This window comes from Empidonax traillii, unplaced genomic scaffold (assembly GCF_003031625.1).
Source record: "Empidonax traillii isolate 1590-97213 ecotype Southwest subspecies unplaced genomic scaffold, ASM303162v1 scaffold154:size1206225, whole genome shotgun sequence".
NCBI lineage: Eukaryota > Metazoa > Chordata > Aves > Passeriformes > Tyrannidae > Empidonax > Empidonax traillii.
In genome coordinates, this window is record NW_020955347.1 from 159,783 (window position 1) to 181,693 (window position 21,911).

The window sequence follows — 21,911 nt, forward strand, 5'->3', positions numbered from 1 at the left end:
CAAATTACTTTCACTACCTTCTACACAGAAGCTTAGAGATTATGAATACTTGATCAATTATTTTTAAGAGCTAAAAGAAAAAAACAATCAAGCTGTTTAGAGTCCCAGTTATTGCAATCACATTTGGGGAGAAATGTCTTTTCTGCAGTTGTGAGTCTCTAAAGCAGTATTACCATAGTTTATAATATATACCCTCTTATATTTTACGCTGTAATTTCATTTTACACGTATGAAAAAGGGCATTATTTCTTTAGAAAAATACAAAGGTAGTAGTTAAAATTTTGTTTGATCTCTTATTGTGCCCAGATTTCTAGTACCTTGTAGGGGGTCACTGATCTAGTAATGAGAGTTCAAGATCAGGTTCCATGATGATTCATTTGAAAATGATTTCTGGATTTTGACTTTTTGTACTGCACTCCATCAATATTGCTCAAATTTTGAAAACAATAACACAGTTGTATTTTTTGTTTTATTTGTTGGGTTGGGGGGGGTTAACCTTGTTTTTGTTTTGTTTTGTTATTTTTGGAGGGATTGTTTTTGTTTCAGTGGAGGGGGGATTTTTTGTTTGTTTGGATTGTTTTGGCTTTTTTTTGGGTGCCATTGCTTTTCAAGTGTTTGCCATTGTTCTGCCAAAAACGTTTTGCTAATGTTTTGATATAATCCTTTGCTGTACTTGGAGAAGGACCTAGGTGAGCATTTACATTTTGAGCACTTAAACATATTTGCTTAAGGCTTTAAACTGTATTTCGAAATGTGTAAAATTTGAAAATGAGAGATTCAGGAAACCTACATTCTTCCCCCACAGAGCTAACAATATACTTAATTCTGGAAGACAGATGAACTGGTAGTTAAATTTTAACTGATATGTGTATGTCTCTTCAATGTGCTTGAAATTATATTTAAGTGTAATGGGGTACAGTATATCTTTTTTTTTTCCTTGATTATAACAAGGAAAGTATGGCCTCGATCATAATTGAGTAGTCTCAAGCAATGCAAAACTATCAAATGCCTAAGATACCTCTGTTTTCTTTCTCAGTGTTATATTGCTTGTTATTGATACCTTAGCCTTATATAGAGAGGTTTAAAAGGCACATTTTTTAAAAACCTGTTTGTGAACAGTTTCATGTTTTACTTTATTTACTTTTGTGATTTATATTTTTCCACAGATAAAACTGAGGTAAATCTGCATTTCTGATAAGTAAATCTGATTCTGATAAGTAAATCTGATTCTTCTCTGTCTATTGAAGCCTAGAAACACTTAATCTTTTAGAATCACATTTCCTGAGAAGATTTGTGTGTAAATGCTGTGATTGTGTTTTACAATGTATAACAGGTATAAACCCAGTGAAATACCCAACCTTTTGTAGTAGTGACAGGTGTAAGGGCATGAAACTTACTGAATATACCTGATTTCCAGAATGTCCTAACCATAGAACTGTAGTATTGCAAATTTGTAAATGGTTTAGGCCATGACCTCCCTCATGATGAATTGAGGACTGCTGCTGATCTTCTTTGCATTAGTTAGAGTGAAGTAGGGAGATGATCAAGTAAAAACTAAGACTTGATCTCAAAACGAATCAGTTGTAGCTCTCCTATGTTGTTTTTTTTTTGTGTGGTTTTTTTTTTGTTGTTGTTGTTTTGTTTTGGTTTGGTTTGGTTTTTTTTTTGAAAAGTAGACCTTAAGTTTTTCTGCCAAAACTGTGAAATCATCAAATTGGATATTCTAAATCTTGTCCAGAGATATTGACAGCATCAGGTCTAGAATACTTTGTCAGAAGTTAGGAGAAACCTTTAGGAGAGAATTTATTTTTAAAGCCTAAATCTCAGTTCTCTGAGGCAGCAGAAGATGGGACAAGTTACAACAATAGCCTAGTTGCACTAATACATAGTTCCAATATGTTTTCTTTTGTTTTGATCTGCTAACTACTGTTTCTTTCTTACTCTGCAGAATAAAAAGGTGTGATGTGAGATTCTCAAATGTGATTCACTGTATCCTGACAGTTCACAGAAGCGCAAAGCAGAGAAAGCAGAATCTGGCAAACAGCTGGCATATTCTGTTATATTTATGGGTTTTTGTAAGATTCTCTGCCAGAAATGACCGTACTCGAAAAAGATGCTCAGATAGAAGTGTTTGAACATAGTTCTTGAAGAAATAAAGTGATTGTTGATACTCTTTGTCTTTTACAGAAAGTGGAATACTTTGCTATACAAGTTCAACACATGGAGGAAGAAAGAGTTTAATTTCAGATCTGCTTGAGGCTTAAGACCAAAAGCTTAGGAAGAGGAATTACCATTAAATGTTTTTCTCTAGCTTACATTACTGAACTTTAGTTAGCATTGGAGAAATTACCTTTGTGTTGTCAATAACTTTTAGAATAAGCCACTGGTTTTGCTTGATGATGACAAACTTTTAATTTGAACAGATCATCTTAATTGTAAAGCAAACGTGTCTTTTTGCAGACTTTTATTTTCCCCTGTAGTGAGAAAATAAATCTTAGGTCTTGGTTGGCAACCATTCATGAACGTGGCAGAAACATACACCTCACAGGAGAATGCCTCCTGGGCCATTTTGTGACTGTTATCTGCTCTTTCCTAAAGATGAGTAGGATTGATTTTGCCATAGGAATACTTGATTCCTCCATAGCTAGCACAGAGGGAAGAGCAATGATGGGGCAGAGCAAAGCACTGTGCAATGGAGAATGCTTCATGTGGGTGGCGAGCTGTCAAAGTTTACCCTCTCATTGAGGAGGACTTTATGTGTATGTGGAAGAGGAAGACAGGAGACGGAGGCATTTGTGGTGATTTTCTTCCATTTTACATCATTTGAGACAAAACTTCGCAACTTTTTGTCTCAACACGTGCTCAGGGTGACCAACTGAAACATAGGTGGTATTTGGTTATGTTGCGTTAAGGCCTGTGAGAAAGAATGAAAATGTAAGATCTCTGTCACCTAAGACATAAAACCTTACCAGACTGACAGTGCTGAAATGTAGTTGCATCACTGTCACAGAAGCACTTGATGCACACATGGAGAACATTTTGATCTGTAAGTTCTGCAAGCAGGTCGTACTAACCAGCCTGCAGCTTAGATCTTGTGCAGGTAATGGTCTTACTTTTTTTGTTGGCATTAGCAAAGCATTGCAAGAAAAAGCTGAGAACTTGGAAGTACTGAGCTTTTTAAAACTTCCAGCTGGAGAAAGGAATGCTCAGAGCTAATTATTTTAGGTTTTGTGAATCAATTGACTTCCAATTTCTGGGTTTGGGGTTTTTTTTTTGGTTTAGGTTTTTTTTTTTCATTTAGTGATTTCTTTTCCAATAGTGAAAAGTAATTGGTTCCATTTTCAGACTATGGATAGATTTCAAAACTAATTTTTAGAGTTTGAAGTTTTAAATTTTGCCATTGATTTTATGGGAGGTTTGGATTTTTCTTGCTTTTAAAAACAGAATATTAATATTGATGAGTAAGTTACAACAAGGCTTATGTTTAGCGTCTTTTGTGTGTTCACTTTTTGATCTGGATATATTCTAAGGTCGAGGCCAATGTTGATAAAGCAGTATTTGTAAAACATGTTAAAATTTTGGAGTAATTTGTGCTATATGAGAAGTCTTGATTTGTTATAAAGAATTTGCCACTTTGGGGGCTTCCATAGTACTTGTTTTAGAGCAGCAAAGTAGAATAATGCCTGTTTTCTCCTATAAGGGTACTACAGCTACTTAGAAGACTATAGGAGGCAGTGCTTTCTGTTTGAAAAAGATAGGCACCTCTCTTAATCAGCAAGTAGAATGATGAGAAAATAAACAGCCTTTATGTGTTGATATGTAACCTGATGAATAACTGCAGGACTTGAGCCTTTCATTCGAAGATTGAGTTCCATTGAGCGGAGCAAGTGGGTTTTGGAGCAGTTCTGGGTGTCTTGCAGGTACCACAGTTCTCCTCAGAGGTCTGAGATAAAAGTTTCTCTTAGCTAAGCAACCAGGTAACTCCAGGAGGTTATCCTTTGAAAAAGGTCTGAATGTAGCTACTCTGTACTTGTTTTTCAAAGCCATTTTTTGTTTGAAGGGAAAGCAGCTAGTTAGGCACAATTGCATGAAGTGACTTTACTTTCAGTCGGCCTTTGGGACATTTTCTCCAAAACAGGTCAGAATGATCTGTAATGAGATACGAGGCTGGTTTTTGAACTATATTATTTCTGACTTCTTTGCAATTTTCAGTTTGTGCATCAACCAGTAGGAGTTGGTTGTTTGAGGATTTTTTTTGTGTGTGTGAAGTAGGAGGATTTCAGGGTAATACAGGGCAAAGGTAAGAGGAGAAAGATTAAAAAAGAAATTTAAAAATGGACTGCAACCTTTGATTATTGCAGTACTGATATTTTTAATGTGTTTTGTATTCTATAATAAAGGGTAGGTCTTACCCTTTTTTTTTTTCAAATGTGTCCTTTTTAGGTACAGTTTTATGACTTTGCTGTATGGGTTCCTGTGCTTGTACAGCAGTTCACTTCACCCTGTTGCCTTTTTATATTATCGTCGGAAATACCTATTCCTTTGTGTTATTATTACAATACTGGCTTTGCAGAAACTTATTTGACAAGTGGGAAAATGTCTACCCATTGTAATCATGTAACTTAATTTCCAGATCTTCAGTTCATTAGCCAACTTGGCTAGAATCTGTAAAACGTACCAATTCTATTCACTTTGAAGTTTTAGTAGCATTTTTGTTGTTGTTGGCAAAGTTTCCACTGTTAGTATTGTGTTCCCGGGAGAGAATTTGTAGCTTGCAAGAAATCTTACTGGTATGCAGACAGTAATATCCCAGGCTTTGTACTATGCTGTGTTGTGCCATAATAGTTTATGTCTGTTTCCATTTGACATCTAAATTAGTAACTTATTGGAATCACTGTTTTCCTTTTTAAAACTCTATTTTCAGTCTGCCCCTGAGAACAAAATTATTTTCTTGTTAGCAGAGATTAATTGGAACATAAAAATTAATTTAGTTGTCCTGGAGAGATGATTTTCCTGCACTTTACTCCATAAGAGTTTCTTTCTTTTAAAAGAAAAATCTATTGTGGATGACTGGAAGGTGTGATGGCAGTAATACTCTTACATCTTTAAGTGAAACAGTATGTGTAAAACAGGCTTTGATTGTCTTACATTGAAAAAAAGGCAGGATGTTGGTTCATGAATCACATTTGCAAGGGTAAGATGGCCCATTTACAAGAGTGAGATGCCCTATGCATCATCTGACTATTGTGCCTCTCTCTGGCTTTGTCAGTTTTACTTTGGGAAATTTTAATTACACTCTTCCTGAATAACTGTAGTTTGCGTTCTATTGCATTGGTTTTTTTAGATTTTTTTTTTTTTTTTAGATATGTAGCTGTGGAGAGTTGAGTTATTTATAATATAAGATCAGATATCAACATACATTTTATACTTAGAATGCACCAAAGGCAATATATTGACACTGGCATGAGTGTGATTGTATCTGTTCACCTTTGTTATTTCTGAATCTATTTTGTCTTCAGCATGAGGTTTGTTGCAAATCCCAACAGGGAATATTTGTACTTTAAAACCAGATTTAGATCATAGCGTTAGAATAATCTTGGAGTAAAATGGGGAGTTTTCTGCCAGCTTGATATGAGAAAAGGCATTTTTGAACTTTGGTAAAGTTGAGGAGCCAATGCGTGCATCTGGATTGCCATTTTCTTACCAATTCTTCCCTTTGTTGCAGTTGGTGGGCAAATTCACAGGAATTAAATCACCTCACAAGAATTAAATCACTGTTGCTTGTGCAGATCTTTTCTCCCACCTGTAAGCAGTTTTCTTGATTTACAGATGAGGCAGCTGTTAGTACAGATTCTTTTCTTCAAGTAGGTACTGAGTGGGAGGGTAAAAGCACTGTGGCCGTAACTCTGTTTCATCATTCTGTTGCTAATTTGAGTTTTTATGTTTAAACACAAATGTTGCCGAGAAGGAAAGAAGCCAGATTTGGTAGCTGTACGCATGGCATAGCTGGTTTCTGAAACATTAGAGAAACTCAGCAAAAGGTGGGTTTCCTAAACCCATCCCAAGAGAAGGTTAGACAGCATTTATATGTGCCCTTGCTGGGCTTTTGTGTTCCCTGCTTCTTTTTTACTTGTGTGTTGGCCTTTCCATTTTAGTGGATACGAAATCAGACCATCAGAATTGCTGCTAAAATAACTCTGAAGGTGTAAACCTGCAATAAAAATTGTCTTAATCTGAGATATGTAAAAACACTCATGAATTCTGCTTAAAAGTAAATCAACAATAAATTGTTAATATATGCACAATCATAATATATGAAGTATTCAGTATATTCTGAATAAAAATATGATTAATATATTTTTTTCAGCTAAAACCAAGATACAGTGTTCTGTCCAGTCTTTTCCCTTTTATTTCCTTTTTTACCCCCTAAATATACTCAGACTATTTTTTCTGAGGTAGATTTTTTTTTTTTCTGTTTCATGAAGGAATAACATGTTTTCTGCACCTGGGAAGAAAAGTAGTTTTTTTTCCAAAATACTTGAAAGCAACTGTCAAACATTAGATTCTATTAACGTTTCTTTTCTTTGGGCTTTGCATTAGGAGTGGGAGCCCAGCTTGTTCACTTAGCAAACTTTCTTATTCAGCAGCTGATTTGAGAACTGCTTCACGTGGTAAGAGGTGGCAGTGTTATTGCATTAAGAAGTCATTAATTTTAGACTGTCTCTTGTTTGTCCAGGTTTTTATCCCGCTTTTTGGTAAAGATGGCAGCCAACAATGCAGTGCTGAACAGACTGGAGCAGAAAGGTGCAGAGGCCGATCAAGTCATTGAGTACCTCAAGCAACAAGTTGCTCTGCTCAAGGAAAAAGCTAGTAAGGAATTACCTTTCCTGTGATAAACCTATTAACCAGGTAGTTAACAGTAAGTGCTCATAGGAGAGAATGAGAACATTGGTGCTGTCAGCCTTTTAACTGTGTTTCAAGTTCTCCGAGATAAACTTTGTAATAGAAGCACCACTTCACTACCTTGTGATCTGTGGAGGCTTTTTTGAAGCTGCTTATTCTGAAATATAAAAGATATGGGTAAGGAAGAATTAATGACACAAACAGATGATGGAAATTTGATGGGACATGACTCCACTTGAAGGGAGAAAGGGAGTTGGAAAACTGAAACTATGCACTATCCTGAATGTGTTACTGCCTTTTCTCAACTGTGGGATTCTCTCAAGAGTATCACACCTTCAACTGTGATATTTTGTACTTAACTGTATCAGTGAATTAAGGTGTGCTGTATTACAAACGTCTTCAAGGTTTTTCTAATAGGTTTCTTGGAGTTTTTTCTTGTGATTCTGTTTAGGGTACCGAGAAAATAATCTATTGTGAAGCAATTTGATTACATAAGTATTTTAAAAATGGCTATTTCAACAACAAAGAAGAGCATTCCGAAGTGTTTCTGATGACAAACCCCTTGAAAGTTTTCACTTTTTTGCTATTTGGCTCACTATGTTTCACTTTTCTTTAAACCTGTCATTTTAATGTGTTAACTCTAGTCTTGCAGGCATCTCTCCGTGAAGAGAAAAAGCTCCGTGTAGAAAATGCTAAACTGAAGAAAGAAATTGAAGAGCTGAAACAGGAGCTGATTCAGGCAGAAATTCAAAATGGAGGTGGGGAAAAAAGGCATATTCACATACAACATAGGTGTAGTTAGCAAACCTATCAAAACTATCTTAATTCTACTTGATTTTTGTCTTTCTGTGTGACTCTATGGCATTAGTCACAAATTCTGGGTTTTCCTAGGTTCCATGCCTATGGCAAGTTCCATGCCCATTCCAACATTTTAATAAGCTGCAAGTCTAACAGGTCTAACAAGGTCTAACACCAAATTTAATCAGACATGGAACTAGGTCTTTATAATTTTTTGTTCATAATAAGCCCTGAATCTGACTGATGACAATGACTCCTTTTGATACCTTAGAAATTGCTGAATGTCTAACACTTCTTGATACTATGAGTATTTAATCTAGCATGACTGAAAAATCACTGTGGAAAATCAAGCCACAATGCAAAGTACAGCTAGCCAAGGACTTAGTAGAAAAACTGCGGTAATGTAAAATTAGAGACAATGTGTTTTGACTTTATGATTCCATGCTTTAGTAAGACCAGCCTTTCATTGGGCTTTTTCGTTCTTTACGCTCCTCTGTGTAGTTCTGTTCAGCTTGCACCATCTTATATGCTTCATATTAAAAAAGAAAAGAGAAAAAAAAAATGAAGAGTTTCAGATCACTGTGTTGTCTTTAAAAAAATTATTTCAAAAAAGTCTCTTTTACCTTCAACAGCTATTGCTATTTTTATCCAGGCTGTCAGTACTGTAAATTGTTTGAGATAGTATCCAATGTTGCTAGATGCTAGCATTCAACTGTACTGAATGTTTTACTGGTAAAACAACACATTCAGTCTTCAGAAAGATTAATATGTTGTAAATACAGAGAATTCTTTTTCTCCTTTGGGGACCAATAAAGCCCTTTCATGTACTAAATCAAACCATTAGTTTAAATTTCTCTGTTGTCTGTTAGTCTGCAGCAGTTCTTGACAGGTATAGGATATTTCACAGAATCTGTTGTGCTTGAGAGAGGTCTCAAGGTATATTGGTTCAGGATGGGAAAGGGAACTAATAATTAGCTTGATATTCATCTTCTTCTATTTAGCCAATTTATTTAAGTGGTAGTAGGCCTAAATTCAAATATTTTCTTTTGAGGTAAATAAATATATGTTACCTTGGAAGTACTAAGTAGTTGAGCACAGAAATTAAATGGTCAACAGTACATCAAAAATACAAGGTATTTTTCCAGAAATCTGAGAAACAGAGACTTTCTACAACTCACAAGCAAGTGGTTGTTCGTACAGCAAATCGCATACTCAAATGATTTTAGGAAGTTGTTTATAAGAATATAATTTGTGCAAATCACTTTAGTGTTGAAGAGAGCAGGCATCAACAAAGTACAGTTCTTCAGGAAAGTTAATAAATCTCTGAAATGCAAAAAGAAACATGTATGTGGAATGAAGAACTGTAAAATATTGACACTAGAAGGATTTGTCAAACAGTCATTAGTCATAGAACAGCCTGAGTTGAAAGGAACTTCAAAAGATCATCTAATCTATCCTTTCTTGGGAAAGGGAGCCTTGATGATACTGTCTAGTGCATGAGTGATGCTTACCCAGCACAATTATGAGGTAAAAAGCCTTAGTGAGATTCTTGAAAAGCAGACTATAGAAGAGGGGTGATTCTTACACTTTGATCTGGTACGACTGATAGTGAGGTGATGTCCAGAATTCTATATCAGCAGTTTAAAAAGAGCTAGGAAGGTAATGTGGAGAATTAAGGGAAGGGAAGTGAGAAATTGACAGATCCTGTTAGGGCTGGAGGTAATTTATTAGAATGTGATTATTCAGGCTCAGTTTCTGAAGTTAATCAGAAAAAAGATTTGAGGTCATTTTATGCATAACTCAGTTATGGAATAGTCTCTAGTATGACAAGAGCTAGTAGCTATAAACTGAAACTAGACACACAAATGGGAAATAGGGAATTGGTAGCAAAGATAACTGGATGCTGAAATAAACTACACAAAGAGGTGGCCTTTGCTTACACATTTTCTTATGTTTAGCACTATTTGCCATTTAAAAAATTGTAGTCAAACACTTTGTTCTTAACTGATCATATTGAAACATGTTTTGTAATGTGCTTCACTACTCAGCAGTTGTGGTTTAGGTATTTTAAGTAAAATTTTCAGTTCTCTGTGCTTTTTCATTTATGTTGGAAACTCAAAAATGTTGGTGTTCAAAATTCTGGTACTCCTCCTAACTTTGGTGTTTTTTTAATTTTAGTAAAGCAGATTGCAGTTCCTCCTGGTACAACCGTTTCAACAGCTTCATTTTCAAATGATGTTCCACAACCTACAGCAGTTGCATCGCCTCCTGGTTCCAAAGATCAAATTAAAGGTGAAGATGAAGAAAAGAAAAAGAAAGAAAAAGTAGAAAAAAAAGGTACTTCACTTTTCTTACCTGTGATAGACACTTAAGGTATTTAATTTATACAAGTGCTTTTACATAAATTTGGGCACAGAAAAAAACCCTTTCATACAGCTACATATATGATGAAGAGAAATGCAGTGACCTAAATATGGAAAGCGTTCTGTTTGACATTTTCCTTCCAGTGACTATTTGGAAAAAGGTGAAATACAGCATGAACATTAAATAGTAGCCCTGAACAGGCTATTTCTGTGGAGTTCAGCATCTGTTATGGGTATAGTATTTAACAATTGAAGTAACCAATATGTAAAATTTGTTTTTTAGTCTTAAAATTGATGAAGTGATGTAATATCACAAATCCCTTTGCTTTCTGTCACCTATCTCATCTGTTTCTTCTCTGGTTATTCTCATATTCTTTGTTCCACTTTTCGCAATCCTCATCTGTACGACTTCTCTGGATATTGATTCTGGACTGACTCCAACACTGGCCAGAGGAGTGCATTTTTCTCCTTAGTCTGTGGCTTTGAAATGGATGTTTTCTATGTATCTCTCTCTATATATGTCAGTGTAGTGGGTTGACCCTGGCTGGATCCCAGGTACCCACTAAAGCTTCTCTTTCCCTCCTGTCTGAAACTGGACAGAGGAGAAAAAAACAAAACAAAACAAACAAACAAACAAACAAAAAAACCACAAAAAAAAAAAAAAACAGCTAAGGATTCATGAGTTAAGAGCTGGGAGAGGTCACTTGCTGATCACCATCATGGGCAAAACAGACTCAAAGTAGGGATGTTTATTGAATTTATTACTGACAGTGCTAGAGCAAAAGAGTGAGAAGTAAAATAATCTTAAAAACACCTTCCCCCCACCCCTTCTTCCTCCCATGTTTTCCCTCCTCTCCCCAGCAGTGCAGGGAGATGGAGAATGGGGGTTACAGTCAGTTGTTGTTTCTGCCACTGCTCAGGGAGAGGAGTCCTTCCCCTGTTCCCATGGGGTCCCTCCCACAGGAGACAGTCCTTGATGGACCTCTCCAGCATGAGTCCATCCCTCAGTTCTTTACAAGACTCCTGTCCCGTGGTTCACTCCTGCATGGGGTGCAGTCCTTCACCAATGAGCTGTACCAGTGTGGGTCCCCCACAGGGGCCGCAGGTCCTACCTGGGAAAAACCTGTTCCAGCATGGGATCCTCTCTCCATGGGCTGCAGGTTTCCAACAGGACCTCGCTTCCTCCAGAAGCGGTCGCAGCCTCCTTCAGATACCCACCTGCTTCAGTGTGGGCTTCTCCATGGGCTGCAGGTGGGTCTCTGCACCCTGATGGTCCTCCATGGGCTGCAGGCACAGCTGCCCCACCATGGGCTGCACCACGGGCTGCAGGGTAACCTCAGCTCTGGCACCTGGAATACCTCTTGTCCCTCTTTCTGCACTGACCTTGGTGTTTGCATTGTTGTTCCCATGTACGCGCTCTGCTGTTCCCTGGCTGGAATTCTTCTGTGCAATAACTTTCAGTTCTTAAATATGTTATCACAGAGGCCTTACTATCATTTGTGAATGGTTCAGCCTTGACCAGCGGCAGGAATCCTGTCCTGGAGCTGACTGACATTGGCTCCAGACAGGGGAAGCTTCTTGCTGCTTCTAACAGAAACCACCCTTGTAGCCCACCCCCCGCTACCAAAACCCAGCCACAGAAACCCATACAGCCAAGTACACATTTACTGTGTTCTCTTTTCCTTATTTGATGACAGACTTCATTTCTCATATAGAGAAACGTCACGGAGAACAGTGAGGAATGATACCAATGTTAAAGTTAGCAGGTTTTCAAATTATCTTAGATAGTATATAGTAATTATTTTAATTTTTTTTCCCACGAGTTTCTCTTTAATTTTTGTATATATGATTGACAACTATATCAATAAAATCAATTACATTGAAAATACCCATTTCTAAACACTAGAGCTTGTCATTCATCATATATGAAAAAATATTTTTGAAGAGCTGTTGCTTATATTAAAAAAAAGCGCCTTTTTAATATTCAGTGCATTATTTTATTTCAAGCCTGTATTTGAACAATGATGAATGAGTCAAATTGCATGCTGTTTCCACTTTCCCTTTCAGGGGCAACCTTATAAGCCATGAGAATTTTCACATACTGTTATATCTGGGAAGTGAAGCATGGTAGCTAAGGTTATCTTGAAGAGTTGTATTGTGACTGTGCAGTTGAAGTGACTTCACAGCTCCTGACTGTGAAAAATGCTGTTAAGCACTCGTAACCTGATGAATTGTGACTGTCTCCCTGTGCTTACTGATTAATGCTGATTATTAAAACAAGACTATCAGGGTTTTGATATGACCTTTGGCAAAGTGTATATGTCACTTACATACATGTAAACTACATTTAAGTTCAGGATGACTTCACTTTACAAACAGGAAAATACCTCTGTCCTGAGGTGCTAATTACTTGGGGTAACAATCTAAATTGAAGTGTGTATAATGATTTACCACTGGAAATTGGTAATAGAGGTGCTTTCTCTTTACTCTTCTTTTGTGTTTTACACAAAAGAATTTTGTAATTTTGCTTATTTCTGAGACTGTAGCTCACTTTTCCACTGCAACAGTCACGTACGTTAGTTGTACTTTTTTAAATGTTTATATCATGAACAAAACTTTAATAGGTGAAAAGAAGGAGAAGAAACAGCAGCCAGCTGCTGGAAGTAGTGATGCGAAACCTGTAGATGTTTCTCGTCTGGATCTTCGTGTTGGCTGCATTATCACTGCTGAAAAGCATCCGGATGCAGACACTCTGTATGTTGAACAAGTGGATGTTGGTGAAGGAAGCCCAAGGACTGTTGTCAGTGGCTTAGTGAAGCATGTTCCTCTGGAAAAGGTATTGATTAAATTATTCACTGATAGCTTTTTCTTTCCTAAGGTATCTTAAGAACTTCATCTGTTTTTAGGATAGGTTTTCATTCTGCTAAAAGATTAATACAGTCATGAAAACAAAAATAAAGTGCAGATGGAAGTAATGCTTAACAACTTTTGCCAGAAAGCAGAGAAGTGCCCTTACCCCAAATCATTCCCTTTCTGCTTGCAGTGTTTCTATCCTAGGATCTTATTCTGATTCTTCCACCACTGGTATGCAGTGGGCTCCTAAACCAAACAGATGTGACTTTCCCTTTAGGTTTCCTACTATGTAGTAGAAAAATCATAATAACTTTTTGTTGCTATGATCCAAACTTTTGAAACTTTTGCCTTCCAATTCTCTTTTATAGCCTGTTGAAATATTTGGCATGAAGTAAAGCAAAGAGCATGTAAATTTAACTTAGCTGGCAATGAGTAGCTTAAACAACAATGGAATACAAAATGTATATTTTTACTTCCTTGTGCAGAACAGAATCTGCCTCTATGCTCTTTTTAGTTGATACACTTTTGTGTTTGGCGGGCATGGTTTATAGATGCCTTGTGAACAACCTAAGGCTTCAAGATTAAATCTTCCTTTCACACCTCTTCTAGAGGGTGGGAGGAATTGACTGAAGGCTGCTTCTAAATTCAAATGCAAGCTTGGCATTTAAAATGGTGTTATGTAGGGCAACTGCAAAATGGATCATGAAGGAATTGATCTTAGTGTGGAAAAGCTACACTTTCTCAAATGTGTTTTCAATCCTATTCACTCCCTGTCCGCATGGTAAAACTGCTAATTCTTTAGGCAGTTAAAGGAGGCAATTAAAATTGTGGTGGTTGTTTTTATGCTACAGAAAATTACTGAACCTAAAAAAATATAACAGTAAAATAATACTATAACTACTCTGCACTGATCACCTGATAGCATCCAGTTACTGATACACAGTGGGCAAAATTTGAAACTGCTAGTTTTTAGCAGTCCACTTTCAAGAAAGCGTGTAGAAATAAAAAAAATTAATGGCAGTAAGTGTCTTTTCTCTGTAACCTTCTTTCTGTTTGGAAAAATAATCTGAAGTACTCATTAACAGAGAATTAGGGATCACCCTTGCATGTTCTTTGAGAACATTTCGTTTGCGTGTCTGTTTTTAGTTTTGGCAAGTCTCTATTAAGACAGTAAATTCTTAGGGGCAAGATTCCATCTTTTTGTGTTTTTTTAAGTGTTCAAAAATGTGAAGGCCTGGCATGTGTCTACTGCCGTATATTTAAATAAAAATGTATCCATCAGATCAAGCACTGTAGCTATAATTCACAAAAAATTCATCTGTTCGTGATTTCATTGTTTGATGTGGTAGTTTAGCAGTGTTTGAGGCTGTAGTATTTGTATCGTCTGATGTTACTTTTGGTTAGTAAGCACAGTATGTATCTTCACTAACATTTCAGTATGCAGTGCGAGTTATTTATGGGTATTAAAACCTCTTGCATGCCCACTGTATATGTGATATGCTGTGGTTTTGTTCACATGGTGCTGAAGCCACGTCAGCAGTTGCGCCCTTAAGTGTCGTGTACAGATGTGTCATCAATAACGGGTATGGAAGGATATTGGCATGAGATGGCCCATGCCAACACTGAGCTCGAAAAAGCAGCAGCTGGGGACAATGGGAGAACATTCTGAAATATCAGTAGGAATTGACAGCTCTTCTGCCACTGCATTTGGTTTTTTGAAGTGGATCTCTGTGTGTTCCTGGTGTCAGAACCTGTGTCAGGCAATCATTCTTGAAATGGAGACAATTCTCAAGTGTCACTTTTTGAAACCTCCTAAAATCCCCTTTAATCTAAGAGAACCTCATCTCAGCGATCAGAAGTAAAGGACAAGAATGCAGGACATGTATCTTAAACTTAGCAAGAAGAGAAAAGGCCACTATTGGCCTCCAGAAACACTATTCTGTGGCCACTCATTGCAGTAGGATACATTGCAATTATATCTGTTACGAACTATATTGTCTGATTTTTATAGCGGTAATTCCTTTTTTCCTTAGATGGCTTGAATGTCTTTCTTTCTAGATCATTGTTTGTGTTGTCCACGCAGGAATTAGCAAGTACTGGAATTTGTTTCTTTTTCTTAGATAGAAAGGTGATAATACTCTTTATAGATACTCCTTATCTTCTAATTTTCTTGGTCTAGTTTGCAGAGAAAACCTTTTTCTAGAAATTCTAAAGAACAATGCCTAAATCATGACTGTAAACTTGTTGACACATTCTGTACAATGTAAGACACCTTTCTTAAAGAAAACCACTTTTTGTCCTCTGCTTTTGTAGCATTAAGCTTCAAGGCTATATTAAATTCTGCCGTTCCTTTTCAGATATGAAGCAAATACAAATATCTGTCACCAGACTTGTGACTTGTGTTTGCTGGTGAACTTAAGATCCAGAGAAACATGCAATAAATTGAGGATGGCTTTTTGTTGGTGTTGGCATTTCAACTTGCTCTGGTTTTAAAGCAATCAGCATGTTGGTTTTAACTTTTTAAAAAAAATTTTAAAAGCTTATTTATAATAAAAAGGAAAAGAAAAACAAGTTCAAAATTAGTGTTCTACTTTTGGATGAACATCTTGGTGTAGATTTTTCTTTTCGCTAGCCATTACAGTCTATCATGGGATCTTATATTGAAGTACATTTAGCTGATAGTCAGTTTTACAGGTAACTTCAAGGGTTATCTAAGAAAAAGAGCAATTTAGCACTTGTGCTTCAGCTATAAGGCCTTGGCTTTTCTGTATGGTAAACTTCAGGGTTAACTTTTCCTCATTGTAGTTTCTTTGCTTTGTTTCTCCTCATTCTGAGTATTGAGTACCTATGTGTCCAACAACTGTACCACCTCACATTTTTGCTGAAACTAAATCAGTTTCTCACTAGTTGAGTTGTCAGTTTTGAAGTTCCTGGAATTCTGAAACAAAATTATTGACTCTTTGAAAGGCCAGCGGAAGTTGTGTTTCAAGGGTATTACATTTGCTTTTTTTTTTTGCATATTCTCAGCTCATTTATGTATCAAAGATCTCATGAGATGCCAGGGTCTTATCAGTTCCTTGTGGACATGACTGGCCTCTGTTTTTGTCCTTTTGAGTGTAGAGATTTGTCCTGGTGTTCTTAACCAGACTTTGCTTCACTCAACATATGCAGAAAAAAACATACACTTTACTGTTTATCAGCTGCTTTTCAGTAGCACCCTGTATTTCTGATAGAATTTACCATGTACTGGGAAAGGGAGTCAGGTTTCTTCCTTTTTTTTTATTTTCTTTTTCTTTCTTTTCTTTCTGCTCAGTCAGGAAACTACCCAATTTATTTTTGCAGTTACTTTTGGAAAGGTAGATTTTGTTTTGCTCCTCTACGGGTTGCAGAGAGTGACCAGTGGAATTCAGTAGAATAACTGGAGCTGACTCTTAGTAGCTGACACATTTCAGGGTTTTATTTACCATTTACAAAAAATCTCATAAGAGCAATGCAGGTGGAATGATACCTGAGCATTAGTTTCCTTTGTGGTTCATAAACAAAAGTTATCTTACTTATTATGCACAAATAAAAAAAATCTGCTATTGTAACTGATACTCTATTTTCTAGAAACATTACAGGTAAGTTTCTTCTATGAAACTATCACAATCAGTTAAAAAACCCCCCAAACCAAAACCCAGACTAAGAACTTTTGCATTGTTAGGAAGCATTTATTTAGGTCTAGTTATTTTTTTGCTTCTCTGCTTCGGGTATTGTCACGTATCTGAAGAAATTTTAAAAACTGAGTCATTTATAATAAAAAGGAAAAGAAAAACAAGTTCAAAATTAGTATTCTACTTTTGGATGAACATCTTGGTGTAGATTTTTCTTTTTGTTTTATCAAAATAGTTATTTTACCTTGTGGGTTTTCTTCCCATTTATTTGTGAAATCAGTGCATATATCTTGGTATTAGAGTAATTTTTCAAAAGCATTTGAAGATACTTCCAAGTAAAAGTGATGGAATAATGAGTGTTTGAAATGTCCATAAATACTTTTTTATTTTAGAATAGGAATCTTTTAATACCGAAAGTTCATGCATTATATATAAACATTTGGGCCATTATGATAGGAGGGAAAGGAATGATGGGATGCTAGGGTTTTTTTCTGTTAATTTGATAAAGATGATTTTGTCCATTTCTGCATTAATGCGGTCTGATTTTGTCAATTGTATAATCTGTAAAAAAAAAGCAATGTTCTGAAGTCCAGAATTTTTTCCAGTTAATCAAAACAAAAATTGAATACCAAATGCAGAACTCTTCCTTCTTTTATTATATATATATCCATTCACTGATTGTTATTTAGTGCTAAATAATGCTACAATTGGCATTTAAGTCACTGACATGTTACAGCTATTTCTTGTTTTGGGCTATTTATATCCATAGCAATAACTCTAAAATATTTTCAGTCAGTGGGCTGCCTTGGAACTTATGCAAGATCAACTTTTCCTTATAACTGCTTTGTTTTGGTTACCTATATTTTTGCTTTTTTAAGTGTTCTACTTGGAAAATATATGATCAAACATTTTAAATACTGCATGAATTTTATTAATTATTAATCCTGCAGTTTTTGTTCCAAGTTTGTATTGTAATGCACAAAGACCAAAATCTAGAAATATGAAATAGTAAAAATAATGTGCATTAGCAGCATGGGAGTTAATACATCCTTACTTTATCTCTTAAGAAAGTTCAGGGTTTCATTTTTAGTGAGCTTGAAAGAGTGGTTTCTTTTGCAGTTTAAAGTGTGGCAAAGTATAATTTCTCTCATTTACTATTATAATTTTTATTAAAATAAAACAACGAAGGGAGAAACCTATTTTTACAGGCTTACTCTAACAAATTGCAATGTACAGTATATACAACCATTTTCAGTGGTTAAAAAAATTTCAAAGCTTTTGGATTAAATAAGATAAAATTTAAGATGTAAGTGAGCTCATTAGTAAAATAACTAGACACTTCCAATAGACAATTTGAAATTTTTACCCGTGAACTAACCTAATTTGTAGAGTGATTTTCTTCTTTTGTTTCTATTAAATAGAAATTGTTTGATTAATATTCTATATTGAAAGCAGACTGAAATGGAGGTCTAGAGTGACTAAATATGGAATGCACGTGAAATGCTTCACCTGATTTTTGGATTTCTGAATTGCATATTTCATATTTATATGAAAAGTATGCTACATTTCAGATTTACTCCATTATTCACTGGCCAGCTCTTAGGTGGTTTAAGTGTTATTTGTTACTGGTGTCCAGGCATTAAAATTATGAAACTATTGGTACATGCTTTTCTCATGCTTTTCTCATGTTATGTTAAAATCTCTTCATTGTAATTCTTTTGTTATAATGAAATAATGGGAGTCCCCAAAAGCATGTGGCATCTTAGGTACTCATACCCTTCTATTTTCCTCCCCCAAGATGCAGAATCGGATGGCAATACTACTCTGTAACTTGAAGCCTGCAAAAATGAGAGGAGTAGTATCTCAAGCAATGGTGATGTGTGCCAGCTCCCCAGAAAAGGTGGAAATTCTAGCACCCCCACCTGGAGCAGTACCTGGGGACAGAATCACTTTTGAAGGTTTTCCTGGTAAGTAGGTATTCAGGAAAATGGTGAAACCATGTATGCCAAGGTGACTTCATAGTTGAAGCACACAAACCAGCTTTTTAAAGCTGGTTGCGTTTGTTGTTGAATTTTTTTGAATTAGTTACGTTAATATCTTTTGATTCTTAGTGTGCTAATAGTGTGTGAATAAGAATTGAAAATACATAATCGTCTGTCAAAAAATTGTAACTTGAAAAAGTTGTGTAAAACTTTAAAGTACCCAGTTCCCTTAAGTCTCAGGAACTATTTCAGCTTTTGAAATGTGGGGATAAATGTATTTGCACTTTGCAAGTTACAATAAGCAAATATAAAGCATCTTTCCCTGTGTCTCAGGGCAAGTGTTGAAGTCATAAGTTTTTCATTCCCGCTTCTCTCTATAAGGAAAGTGTCAGAACTTTAGGTAGCTTTTTTTTTTTTTTTTGAGGAAGAAGGAATAAGAGAGGATAGGTGTAGAGGGGGTGGAAATCTGTTTATGAGAGGAGCCTATAATATTCAAAACACCAAGGTTTGTTAGTTTGTCTGGGAGGAAGTGTCTTTTTAGGTCCCGAAAGACAGACATTGGGCTTCTTCCCACTTAATTAAACCAAGAAATCCATTTATTTTCAGACTATGAATGAGAACTTATGCAAATTTAAACTTTCTCAAAAGATGATTTCATACTTTTTCCCACTTCTTCCACCCCCCTCTCGAATAGGAAATAATTAATTTCTGACTGTGTTTTGGGAACACAAGCATCATAGGTGTAGCATATTGGTGAATGCTTCCTCCTAGCCAATGAATGCCAGTTCATTATTATCACAGTCTAAAAGGGAGGCTGGCAGATCAGCCTCTCATTGCTGTATTGTTAGCAGAGTTACTATTTTTATAATGGTTATAGGTGTTTTCATCAAGAGGTGCTGGTTTATTAGGATTCCAGTAAGAAGGGCACTCAGACTCTGTAAAGTATCACTTAAAGTGCTGTTTATTTGAGCTGAGTCTGAAAAGAGGGAGTCATATAAATAATCTTATATTGCACAGATACAACCTCCTTTCTACTTGAAAGGAGGTTGTACCCAGGTGGGCATTGGTCTCTTCTCCCAGGCAATCAGCAGTAGGACAAGAGAGCATGGGCTTAAGCTCTACCAGGAGAAGTGTAGGTTGGATATTAGGAATAAATTTTTTAAAGAGAGAGTATACAGACATTGGAATGGGCTGCCCAAGGAGGTGGTGGATTCACTGTCCCTGGAGGTTTTTAAGATGAGACTGGATGTGGCACTGCGTGCCATGGTCTGGTAACCATGGCAGTGTTGGTCAAGGTTGGACTTGATGATCTTGGAGGTCTTTTACAACCTAGTTGATTCTATGATTCTATGAATGCACATATAGCAAGCTGTGCACTCTCTGTCCATGAGGAGAGTTTCCCCCCTTTTGGTCATTTGAGCTCTTGTTGAATTTTCTTACCTATTGCGACTGTCAAACAGAAATGAAGTTCATGTGAGAACTTGGTGCTTCTCTGTTCCCTAAAGGTGAGGATATACAAGTGGCTCAGATCTACTCAGGTCAACTGTTATGTGGATCACAGAAGTCTTGATGAATAGTGCTCTTCTGGTCAGGATAACTGCATCACTTTAACTTAAAAAAGTGGTCTAATTCCCAGTATTTCCCATACTAGGTGGAGTTGTCTGTCTGTGCATTTATCAACCAAGTATTTATCTTCAAGATGAATTTGTTGCTCAAAAGTTGGCTTTCACGTGTGAGAAATGGTGTAGCTTTCTATTTTATACCTAGAACCATATTAACATTTTAAAGCTATTGCACCTCTGACAATTTCTAGCTGTACAACAATGTTTTTATTTATGAACCTCTTGGCATGCTCTGTGGTTAAACGCTGTCCCTGAGAATAGCTCAGTTGTTCAGAGCATGGTGCTAATAACGCCAAGGCTGTGGGTTTGATCCCCATATGGGCCATTCACTTGAGTTGGACTCGATCATTATGGGTCCCTTCCAACTCAGAATGTTCTGTGAAATCTGTGAAATATCTGCATGAGATACCTTTCATAAATATACATGTATATAGATATTTTTAAGCTTCTTGTGAGTGAAACTGTGATACTCTAAAAATTGTGTTTTGGTTGGAGTATGATAAAGGAAGCAATGCTCTACCTAAGGTGTCTGTGAAACAGAAGCATACCTTAGCTTGGTGTGATGTAATGCTCCAATTAAAAATATTTAAATAATACTGTATTTAAGAAGGAAATCAGTCTGGCAGCTTTTTTTTTTTTTTTCCAGTTTCAGTTTCTTGTATTAAAAATATACTGAGCTTACTAGCTGAGATGCAGAACGGCTAAGCTGTACTGAGATCTTAAAGCCTTTAGCAGTTGCATTGACTAAATTGTAGGAATACTCATAACTTTTAGTAGTTATATATCTTTAGTAAAGATAGATTAAATGTTGAATGTGTGACCTTTTTTACGTGCAGGGATAACACTCATTGTGCTTTCTGCTGCTATGGAAATGGATGTGCAAGAGAGAGCATCAAATTGTAGAGTAAACTTTTGTAAAGCATAAGCCCTGCAAAATGATACACGAGTTAACCTGGGCATGTGGCGTTTTTGAGGGGTGGAGGGTCTTTTGTTTGCTTTTGTCTAAGATGTAGCCTTACTCCAAACTTGTATCTCAAGTAGCTTTGTATACCTGGCATTTGAAAGTAATGTGAGAGCAGGTAGCAGTGCTGTTTTGCACTCTGTGCTAGTATGTGAGTTCACCAGCATGTCTGTTCTTGCACAGGAGTAGCGAGGTAAATTTTATCAAGGTAATTGACCTGTTTGGCTCCAGTTGTTTTGGGTTGTGTTTTTTTTGTTTTGTTTTGTTTTTTACAGTGGCAAAAAGCTTTTCCCAGAGCAAATCAGTTATAGAAACATTTCTCCTAAATTATTCCCATGTGTTGAGGTGTACAGACATTGTGTTGACATTTTGATCTTTAAAAGGCATAGAATAAGCTAAAGGTTGTGTATAAATTGTACTAGTTCTGAAGTTATGACCTGCAGTCAGTGACACCAAGGTTTTGTATGCTTTATATCAGTTCCCTTCTGACAGGGAGCCAAAGATATGGAGCTGTGACAAGTGGCAAATGTAGTCTTTTACAACACCTTTGCAAAATGTATATATTTAGGGCTATAGATGTTAGTCTGAAATGTGACAGCTGTTTCCTAATGTTTTGTAAAGAGCTGCTCAGAAAAAGTTATAGGTGTGAGATTAAGACTAATAACTGACTTTGAAAATATACCTAATGCTTAGTAGTACGAAGTGGAGTAATCTGTCTCCTACTTACATAAAACTTAACTTCAAAGAATTTTAAGACTTGGGATTTTATTGAAGTG

At 36.2% G+C, this 21,911-nt stretch overlaps 1 protein-coding gene across 4 annotated transcripts in view; it reads left to right on the forward strand.

Moving 5' to 3' along the window:
* Nucleotides 1-21,911, forward strand: part of AIMP1 (aminoacyl tRNA synthetase complex interacting multifunctional protein 1) — a 39,052-nt gene that overhangs the window by 12,940 nt on the left and 4,201 nt on the right. For all 4 annotated transcript variants that reach the window (XM_027884728.1, XM_027884729.1, XM_027884731.1 and 1 more), the window contains exons 2-6: nt 6,737-6,870; nt 7,548-7,661; nt 9,880-10,038; nt 12,689-12,900; nt 18,369-18,537. In XM_027884728.1, coding sequence (XP_027740529.1) covers nt 6,737-6,870; nt 7,548-7,661; nt 9,880-10,038; nt 12,689-12,900; nt 18,369-18,537 — 788 coding nt within the window. The remainder of the gene's footprint in view (nt 1-6,736; nt 6,871-7,547; nt 7,662-9,879; nt 10,039-12,688; nt 12,901-18,368; nt 18,538-21,911) is intronic.